Source organism: Zonotrichia leucophrys, chromosome 5 (assembly GCF_028769735.1).
Source record: "Zonotrichia leucophrys gambelii isolate GWCS_2022_RI chromosome 5, RI_Zleu_2.0, whole genome shotgun sequence".
Lineage (NCBI taxonomy): Eukaryota > Metazoa > Chordata > Aves > Passeriformes > Passerellidae > Zonotrichia > Zonotrichia leucophrys.
Genome location: NC_088175.1, coordinates 33,066,250 through 33,076,488, shown reverse-complemented (window position 1 = coordinate 33,076,488; position 10,239 = coordinate 33,066,250). Strand labels below are relative to the sequence as shown.

The following is a 10,239-nucleotide window of genomic DNA, read 5'->3' as shown; positions in this document are numbered from 1 at the left end:
GCTGCCATTTCAGCAGAGCTGCAGGTAAACTGCTAAAAATGCAGTTTAGTTGGCAAGCACTAGATAAGAGGGAAACATTCAAAAGTTGCCAAGAGTAAATGTCTGACCTGTTTCTAGGCGTCGAACAGAAGCAGAAGGAGGAATGTGACTGTCAGAGCACAGCCACTTCAGCTGCTCTGACACACTCCCATGCTTCTTTTCCTCTTCCGAGGAAAAGCCCACCTTCCGAGGTGGATGGATGGTAGGAAGGTGCCATCACCTGCCAGTATTTTTGCACTAGCACCACTGAGGATGTTTTTGGACTCTGCCTGTGGCGGTGAGCCCTGATTTAGGCGGCACAGGGAGGATTCCTGGCGCTGGAGAACCAGACCCCATGACAACATTGTTTCTGATGAGCAAAGGCCACCGAAAAACAAGGGGATGAATGTGCACCATCGTCACTACTGAGTCCGTCAGGGCCCGAGGGGCCGCAGTGGGGCGAGCGGAGGGGGTGAGGGTACCGCTGCCCCGCGTCCAGCCGGGCCGCAGGGATCGCCTGTCCCTGTCAGCATCCAGCCTGGGGGACACATCTCACCGGGCCCCCTCCCGACCCGCGACGGGAGGGGCTCTGGCCGCTCCGACCGGGCGCCTCGGGGAGGTAAATAAGGAAAAGGGAGTTTCCTTCCCGGCAAAGCCGGGGGCCCCGCGGCCGGGCTGGGGTGAGCGGGCGGCGCGGAGCGGAGCGGAGGCTCTGCCGGAGCCGGTGCCTGGCGCTGTGCTGCGTGCGCCCGTGCGCGCTGCCGGCCCGAGGGAGGAAGGAAGGGAGGGAGGGAAGGAGGGAGGGAGGGAAGCGGCGCAGCCCCCTCGCCGCCCGCCCCTCGCCCGGCGCGGAGGGCGTGGAGAGGCGGCCCCGCTCGGCGGGTGCCCGCGCGGGCAGGGCAGGGCCGGGCAGGGCGGCAGCGCGGGCAGGGATGAGCCCCCGCAGCGCCGCCCGCTGAGCTCCGCCGGCTGCCGCCCCCGGGCCGGGCCGGGCTGGGCCGGGCTCGGCGTCCCCCGCCCCAGGATCCGCGGCCGGGGATGCGGGGGGCAGCCCGCCGGGGCGTTCCGCCAGGTAAGGGGCGCCGGCGGTGGGGGGAGAGCGGCGCAGATCGGCGGGGGTGCCCGGGGCCGGCGGGCTGGGTCTCTCTCGTAACCCTTTCCGCGCCACCAACTTTCCAAGGCAGCGCGACGTCGCCCGCAGCGGCGGGAAGGACTTTTCCCGCTGGTGCCCAGCCTGGCTGCGGCGGGACCCCGGCCCGGGCTGCGAGCGCCCAGGGGGAGCCGCCGCCCGGGGCCGCCTTAGCGGCGGGGGCACAGCAGCGCTGGCCCCAGACCCCCGGGGGAACGAGCTGCCGCGAAACTTGGGCTGCTGCTGGGCGAGGAGCTGCGCCTGGAGCAAGTGAGTAAGACCCCGGTGGCACACGGAGGCCAGATGCCCTGCCCGGCCGCGTAGCCGCGCCAGCCGGCGGAGCGAATGCCCAGGCGTTTGCTGTCAGACCTCCCGGCGGTCTGAGAAACCTGCCGTGAGGGCGCAGGCTGACGAGGAGACCTCGCAGAGTGGGGTGCAAGCACGCCATAGCATGGAGCAATCCTACGGGAAAGCTGTGCGGTTCGAGATTTGGGCTCTTGACGCGGCCGTAGGTTAGGGACGTTGCAAAAAGAGTGTTTTAAGGTGGTGAATGAGCGCGTTCATCCCAATAGAGCCTTCCCAGCTCCTGCCAGGGAGTGCTCTGGGAGTGAGCAGGCTGGTGGTTGGCTCAGGGGAAGGTGGAGAGCACAAAACCCCCTGTATTTGGTTTACCGAGGCGTTCGCATCCTCTGGAACAGGCAGATGCAGTTCAGCGGATGAGGGATAAACAGGCACAGGTGGATGTTGTGATAAGAAAACTCTGGGACCGGCTGGGGTTGGTTGGCATTACTTGATAGTCATTAATTAACTGAAAATGTGTATGCTGTGTGCCAGTAGGAAAGACACTGATTCCCTGTTGAAAGTCCTGCGCTGTTTAAGTGCTGGTCAAAGTGGGCAGTAATCTTCTGGTGTTATAGGATCTGTCGGTCCCTCTGAAATGCAGAGGAAGAACAGAGGTAGGGGAACGGGGGACATGCCAGGATGGCTTTGAGCGCAGGAGTCCTGTGCCTTATCATAAGAAAAGTGCTCCAGGAGGTGATGAATGCAAGAGCAGAATGAAGGGGGCACGAAGCACCTCTGCTTGGCACACGGTGAGGCACCCAAGGAAGGTGGCGGGCACGAGTCCCAGCTGGCATTTGGAGCTGTGACTGTAGGGAAGCTCTAATCCTGTATGGCTGAAGAGGAGGCAAGGCTGAGAATTCATTTCCACCACGTCAGGATCTCATGTTGGTGGGGCTTGCTGAGGGGGAGGCTTGGGGGCAGAGACCAGCCCTGCTCACGTGTCTGTGGTGGTGCCCAGAGTCAAGCAGGGGATTGGGGACAGCTCAGTGCTGCTTTTTCTCAGTGGTCTCTCTTTCCTCTGGGGAGTGGTGGGGTGCAGCCCAGGCTGGGTGGCCCACAGGCGTGTTTGGTGTCCGCCAGCCTTTGCAGAGCCAACAGCGTGACTAAGCCACTGCGACCAAGTGGGTGCTTGCACCCCACCAGAAGCCTGTCTTCCCTGCCTTGGTGGCCACGATGTTGTTGTTCAGGATAAACTCTTTGCTCAGTGGCAGAATACTGGCATGTGTTAGGGCCTTTGCCAGTGGGTCACTGGCTGAGAGTTGTTTTGCAAACCTGCGACTTAACTTTGGTGCCTGGGTGGTGAGGTGGGGAGGAGTGGCTGCAGAAGGGAGCTGCTGGCTGGGCAGGGGGGCACCGCAGGGTGCTGGCTGCCGCTTGTCCCCTCCAGCAGCCCTCAACAAGCCGTACTGCTCTGGGCACGGCATGCAGGGGAGTTACATGCTGGGCAGGGGACAGAGTGCAGGTGCAGGGCTGAGCAGGTGCTGAAGTTGGTGCTGTGAATTCTCTGGGTGACTATGCATGCATGAGTCTCTGGGTGGGGGAAGGGAAAGGGGGAAGAGGGGTTGTCTGCCATGAGTCACATTTTGGGATGCGTCCCCTGGTGAGCCTGCTGCAGTCTCACTTGTGTCAGGAGAGGGGTTTTGCCTTACAACCCACGGCCTTGTGCAGGGTGTGCCCCTCTGTGCCAGCGTGCCTGTGCCCAGTGTGTGGGCAGGTGGGCAGGCAGCCCTGCCCACTCCTCTCTCCTGGCACTGAGACCCTGGCCCGGCGCTTCTCAGGCGATCACTGCTCACAGTTGTGTTTTCCAGCTGGTCCCAAAGTCCTGAGTCACTCTGCCGTTTCCATGGAAACAGCCTTGCTGGCGGGAATCGGTTTTGGGGGTAGAGGGTGCCGGTAGCTGGACTGGCACCAGGCAGGCCTGCGGGAAGAACTGGCAAGGCTCAGGCACTCCTCCAGTGTGCCAGGGCTTTTACAAAGGCTGGAGCAGGCATGTCTGTTGCACGGACCCTCACACCACCTTCAGCTCCCTTTTCCCTTCCTTCCTGCCATGGGGAAGCAGAGAGGTTTCCCTGACAGTGGAAAGGGAGCTCAGGATGAGCCCAGCCAGGCTGAGGGTACAGCTTCTGGGGAGCTGTTGAGAGAGGGGAACAGCCTGGAAGGCAACCAAAAAGAGCAGGGTTCTTATGACTGCCCTGTGAGAGAGCCTTCAGGACAGCAGTAGCAGTAACTGCAAGGGCTCCTGCATAAAGCTGCCGTCACTTCTGAGTTGCCTGAACATGGCCAACTCCGGGGAGCAAGGGAATTTCAGTGAAGGCTTGGGGCAGGAGTCAAGGCAGCTGCCCATGTAGAGATGCTGTGGGAGTGCCCTATGAGGATGAGAGTGCCACAGTGCCATGAGACACTGCCCTGCAGTACACCTAGCTGCTTTTGGAGCGGAGCAGACCTGTGAGAAGTACTGACCCCTGCAACTTCCCCATGGACTCCAGCCTGCCTGGCAGCGCCTGAACTCAGCTGCCAGTGCAGCATTCAGTGCCACGGCCTGGCTGCATGGCTCCAAAAGCAGGTAATTCCCATCAAACCTAGGGAGACCATGCCCAGAACAGGAGCTCCCGGCGCCTGCCGCACCATGGCTGGCCGGCCGCATTCACTGCTCCCCGCACCGCACCGGTGACTCACAGATGCCATTCAGCTTAATTCATCACCTCCGATCTCCACGGCACTCCGGGGCCGTCTTGCTGGCTTCTTGCCTGCTCATCTCCTTCAGAGCAGTGCTGGGAGTCAGCAGAGGAGGAGGAGGAAGAGGAAGGCAGTTGATTACGCATCCACTACCATTGGCAGGTGCACGGGGTGGGGGAGGTTCCGATGCCTGCACCCATCCTTTCCCTTCCTCTGGGCTCAAGGCTGCGGGAAGTGGGGCAGGGGAGAGGAAAGGCTCAGTACCTTCCTCTTCACACAGACAATGCTGCTGTCCCTGTGCCAGGCCCTGGCTGGCCTCCTGCTGCACTTAGAGCCGGTTGCCGGATGCTGTGTATCCCTTGTGGACAGCCTGGTCCCAGTGTGACTGCAGGCAGCTGCGCAGAGATGCAGGCAAGGCAGCATCTGTTGTGCTGTGACCACAAGGGGCTTAGGGTTGGGAAAGGGGCAGTGGTGGCCCCAGCAGAGTCCCAAAAGAGCTCATGTGCCTTCTGGCAGGCCCCTTGCAGTACCAGCAGTGCCAGAGGCGGGAAGGTGTGAGTGATGTACCCCCACCCCATGCTCCATCTCATAGTCCCAACTCCCTGGAGGGACACACTGAACTTGGCTCCCCGCCTTGGGGCTGCATTTGCTCATCATCTTTGGTGGAGCTGAGCTGGAGACAGAGCAGAGGGTGATTTCGACTGAGAACACTTCTAGCACAGAACCATCTAGGAGGCCAGCATATCCAGTGACTCCCATGTCAGGGGCTGAGGAGCCAAAACATTCCATGCCTCACACAGGACTCTCAGATGCAGCTCCGTGTGGGCATGGGCCTCTCTCAGCTGCTGTCTGAGCTGCCAGCCCTGGCTATCAGGCCAGTTTAAGAAGAAAGTTCCTCAGGGTGGGAATGGGAGTGCAAGCAGCTGTCCTGCTGTGCCTGTGTGCAGGACACATCCTCCTGGGGCATGGTGGCTGCAGCCACTGCTCAGCCGGCCCCTCTGAGCCACGCAGAGCCCAGCACAGCTCCTCCTTGGCAGGTGCTCACACCAGCCTGGCTCTGTCTGATGGATGAACAGGGGCAGTGGGAGTAAAAGTGATCCTCAGTTGTCCCGGCAGCTCCCAATTGCCCTGTGCTTTTGCTGCCCCGGGAGCTCCTCCAGAGCACCCAGCTGCCAGTGGCCACTGTCCCTGGAGCCCAGGGCAGGATTGAGCAGGAACTGCAGCCCCTCAGAGACAGGCAGTGATGGGAGGAGGCAGAAGAGCCAGCTGGGAGGTGAGAGGAGGCTCTGGCTGGCTTTAAAGGCCACAGATGAGACATCAGGGAGGGAAGCCTTCTCCCAAAACCTTCCCCTCCCTGATTGCAGCTCAGCAGATGGGCAGGGCACACGTCAAGGGGCAGCAAAGGCTGAAGCTGGGCTGGGGTTTAGCATTTGCTCAGCCAAGGAGGTGAATCAATGCCCCATTTTTTCCCTTCTGCCACTTGGGACATTGCAAAGGGGAATGGGTCAGTGTGGGTGGAGAACCTGAAATGCTCACAGCCAGTGAGTGATCTGGTGAGAATTGGGACCAAGAAGGCATCTGATCTCTGGTTTGCCTGTTTTGGGGAGCTGGTAGCAGGTTTCTGCTATAACCAGGACGATCTGAGTCTCACCTGCTCCAGCATCCATCAGCAATGAAGCAAAGAGTAGGAGTTGAGGTTGTGTGAGGGATGCAGTGTGGTTGGCCATCACTAGAGAGCAGGAAAGCATTCCCACTACAGCTTCCACCTAGGTAGCATGCAGAAGTCACTTGGGCCAGGAGACCCCAGCAGGGACTCTCCTGTCCTGTTCTGCCTTACCAGACCTGGGAAAACACTTTATCCAAGGGCTAGAATATCCCATGTGGACATTGGGGTGGAGTTTCCCCTTTGCAGGGTGGGTAACACAAATCCAGCAGCAGCAACAGCCAAGCATCTCTGAATTCGGTCCTCCAGCCATGTGGCACAATCCTTGGCAGGCAGCAGTCCAGGTGAAAGCAACCTGTATTCAAAGCATCATTTTGGGTCGAAAGCACAGCTCGTAGTGCACAGATAAAGGGAGTGCTGGTGGGCAGCTGCATGCAACAGCTGTGCCAGCCCCCCTGTCCTGGGGTCCTGCTCTAGACCCCTGCTCCCAGTGAGAGGTCTCTGGAGTTGGTAGTTCCTGAAGCTCCCTGCCTCCACAAATCAGCTGGGGCAATCAGCAAACAATAAAAATATTAATTTCAAAAAAGCGAGGCTTTTTTACTCACCTGCAGCTCTGAGCTGCCCTCCTGGTGTCACTTGCTGGCTGACAAGGTCTCCCCGGGGTGTGGAACATATGGAGGACATGGGAACAACACACTGTGGCAGCTGCTGTGGGCTCTGCAGGGACCACACACCAGGAACATTGCACTATCCCAAGCTCATCAGGGATTTCAGTGTGCTCTGTGCTACAACAGCCCTTACATGCTGAAATCCATCACTGGTCCACTGCTGTCCCTCAGAGACCTTGTACAAGCAGCAGCAACACTGGCTCTGACAGTCCCCACCCACAGTGACCTGGTGCTGAGCAGGGGACCAGGCACTCACCATGAGCTTGGGGCCAGCACGTTGTTCTCCCTGGGGACCCACAGAAAGCAGGCAAGAGGAAGCAATGGCAGTGATGATACAGTGGGCTCTGCTGGGCGAGGAGCAGATACACTTGGGTCTTGTCCCCTCGGTTTGCTGGAGGTGGATGGGCAGGTGAATGTACCACATTGTGGGAGGAGAGACATGGAAGGAAGATGGATGCAGAGGAGCTTTAAAACCATTGCTTATAGTGGTGTGTCTCCCACACGCAGGTGCTTTAGCTTGTTGGAGTTTCTGGGATGCATCCTCTGTGTTCCGTCTCCCAGCCCCACCCCGATCCCCCAGTGGCAAGTGTGTGGATGTGAAATGTCTGCGCTGTGGAGAGCAGCAGGCAGTCCATGAACATTATTTGGTTAGTGAACAGGGGGAATACTGAAGCAGCACCACAGTTACATCCCCTCCCAGCAATGTGGCAGCTCCTCTGGAATGACAGGTCCTCCCCCCGGTCATGGTCCCTGAGCATCCCATCCAACAGTCCTGCTCAGTTTCCCCTACCCTGGCCCATGTGGGGGAAGCGGCAAGGCAGGGCTAGCACCACCGAGGTTGTTCTTTGCAACTACAGCCTCACTCTTCCTTGCACCCATCCCTGGTGCCAAGGGCTACTGCCCTGGTTGGCAGTAGAGTATGGAAGAGATGCAGTTTTGCATGCTTCCTCCTTTGTGGTATTGTTTTTACCCTCTAGTGCTCAGAATAGGAGAGCCCTGAGTCCCAGAGTGTAGCAGGATCTTACCAGCCCCATGAGCTCATTGCTGAGGGCACAGCTCTGGCTGCACTTGTTCCCAGAGGCTGACAGACTGAGCTGGCTGTTGGACCTCTGTGCAAAGAGGTTTGCAGTTCCAGGAGAGACACTGCCACTCTCCCAGGCAGGAGGTTGCTGGCCTGGATGGGCCATGCCTTATCCTGACAGCTGGACAGAATGGATGGAGACATAATAGCACCATCCCCTGACCTTTCCCTGCCACAGCTCCTGCACTGGGGTTCCAAGTGACAAGTGACTCACAAGGCAGCTGGGGAAGAGAGTTTGCAGCAGCTGGATGGAGACAGTGTCACTGCCAGGTTCTAACATCCCCCTGCCTGGGCTGCAGTGCATGGGGTGAGCTAGGGCTCACAAGATTTATGTACACCCACAGCCTGGAAGGAACAGAGCTGAAGTCCTGGCTGGACATGTTTCTCCAGGTTTGCCAGCCTCTGCCTGTTATTTTTCTTGTCTGAAATGGGGCTCGGCAGTGTGTGACTGGGATTCACATGGTTATAACTGATGGACGTACATTAGGAGGGCATTTGTTGGTACCTGCATCAGTTGGATACTTGGCAGTCCTTGCTCAACCTGTGAATTCTCTGTTGGGTTGCAGACACCAAGACGACCTGCGAAGAAGCTCCATGAAGGTGACCAGCCATGCAATGTTCCTGGAAGGCTGTACTCCTCCTAGCCTTGGCATCCATTGCAATCCAGTACACAGCAATCCGGACCTTCACTGCCAAGTCCTTCCACAGCTGCCCCATCCCTAATCCTGTGAACTGCAGCCTGAGCCAGGACACTGATGTGGCTGACAGGCTGTGCGATGAGAATCCCACTTTCCCGTACAACCTCTCCAGGAAGACTCATGTTCTTATCCTTGCCACCACCCGCAGCGGCTCCTCATTTGTCGGGCAGCTGTTCAACCAGCACTTTGATGTCTTCTATTTATTTGAGCCCCTCTACCACGTCCAGTACACCCTGATCCCAAAGCTGACCCAGAGCAAGAGTACGACAGACAGGCGGGTCATGCTGGGCGCCAGCCGAGACCTGCTGAGGAGCCTGTATGACTGTGACCTCTACTTCCTGGAGAACTACATCAAGCCCCAGCCTGTCAACCACACCACCGACCGCCTCTTCCGCAGGGGAGCCAGCAAGGCCCTGTGCTCACCACCTGTATGTGAGTCCCTGGGAGCTGTGGATCTCCACTTGGAGGAAGGAGACTGCGTGAAGAAGTGTGGGACCTTGAACCTGACGCTGGCCACTGAGTCCTGCAGAGAGCACGGCCATGTGGCCATCAAAACCGTACGGGTGCCCGAGGTCAATGACCTCCGGGCCCTGGTGGAGGACCCACGGCTGAACCTGAAGGTCATCCAGCTGGTGAGGGACCCCCGGGGGATCCTGGCATCCCGGAGTGAGACCTTCCGAGACACCTACAGGCTGTGGAGGATCTGGGACGGCACTGGCAGGAAGCCATACAACCTGGACGTGACCCAGCTCACTACAGTGTGTGAGGACTTCTGGAACTCTGTGTCCACCGGCCTCAACCGGCCACCGTGGCTCAAGGGCAAGTACATGCTGGTGCGGTATGAAGACCTGGCCAGGAACCCCATGAAAAAGACTGAGGAGATCTATGATTTCCTGGGCATCCCCATGGACAGCAACGTGGAGCGCTGGATACAGAACAACACCCGAGGAGACAGGTCCTCCTCCAAACACAAGTACGGGACGGTGCGCAACTCGGCGGCGACGGCGGAGAAGTGGCGCTTCCGTCTGTCCTACGAGATCGTGGCGTTCACCCAGCACGCCTGCCAACAGGTGCTGGCACAGCTCGGCTACAAAACTGCTGGCTCCGAGGAGGAGCTGAAGAACCTCTCCATCAGCCTGGTGGAGGAGAGAGACTTCCTGCCCTTCTCCTAAGGCAGCCCCAACGGGCCTGGTTTTGATGCGTACTGTTTCTAACTGATGCCTTATTTTATTTTCTTTCCTTTTGTTTCCCCCTCTTTCTCTCTCTTGTCTTTTTCTCTCCAAAATTTGCACTAAACCTTGAGCGGGAATCTCAAAGGCCGAGTCCAGGGGAAGTGACTGCTGCCCCTCAATACATTTTGGATGCCAGGAGGAGTTGAGTCTCTCCAATCAAGAGCTAGAACTCTGGATGGGTAACAATGTTTACAAAACACACAAAATGTATAAAGCAACCTTCAAGCTTTCCAAACCGAAGGGTGTCTGGGGTACTGTACTTTTGCACTGTTTACTTTTACAATGTAAGAGGTAAATATAAATATAATTTATGAATGGTGACATCCCCTCCAGAATAACTTCCCCTGCCCCAAATGAACACGTTAGACTGGAAGCTGAAAGTGTAACAACCTCCTCGTTTTTGATCTCAGTGCGACATGTCTGTCTGTTTAAGTCCTGTTACTGGGCTGGGCAGTTGGTCAGCTGCTCCTACATGGTTGTTTGGTAACACCTGTGATATTTCTTTGTGCCAAAAACCCACTAAAAGGAAGGAAAAAAAAAAGGGAAAAAAAGCGATTGGGTCATTTGGTAAAAGCCCAACACATTTAATGCTTTATTTCTGTGTTTTCTGTAAATAAAAGTGCAATAAAACTGACCTGGGGGTGAACTTCAACTGAAAGACCTCAGCAAGTCCACTGGGGTGGATGCACCACCAGGCAAACAGCAGCATCTCCTGGTTTGCCCACCTCCTGC

General features: G+C 57.8%; 1 protein-coding gene across 4 annotated transcripts; it reads left to right on the top strand.

Moving 5' to 3' along the window:
- The first annotated feature begins 269 nt into the window (after positions 1-269).
- On the top strand, positions 270-10,141 carry CHST1 (carbohydrate sulfotransferase 1). Of its 4 annotated transcripts, none has more exons than XM_064714069.1 (2): positions 270-637; positions 8,144-10,141. In XM_064714069.1, exon 2 carries the CDS (start codon positions 8,188-8,190, stop codon positions 9,445-9,447), a length of 1,260 nt encoding a protein of 419 aa, XP_064570139.1. In that variant the 5' UTR covers positions 270-637; positions 8,144-8,187; the 3' UTR covers positions 9,448-10,141. The 4 variants fall into 4 exon arrangements, with proteins under 4 accessions (XP_064570139.1, XP_064570137.1, XP_064570138.1 ...); XM_064714067.1 differs by lacking the exon at positions 270-637 and adding an exon at positions 872-1,090; XM_064714068.1 differs by lacking the exon at positions 270-637 and adding an exon at positions 1,175-1,417.
- The last annotated feature ends 98 nt before the right edge of the window (positions 10,142-10,239 follow it).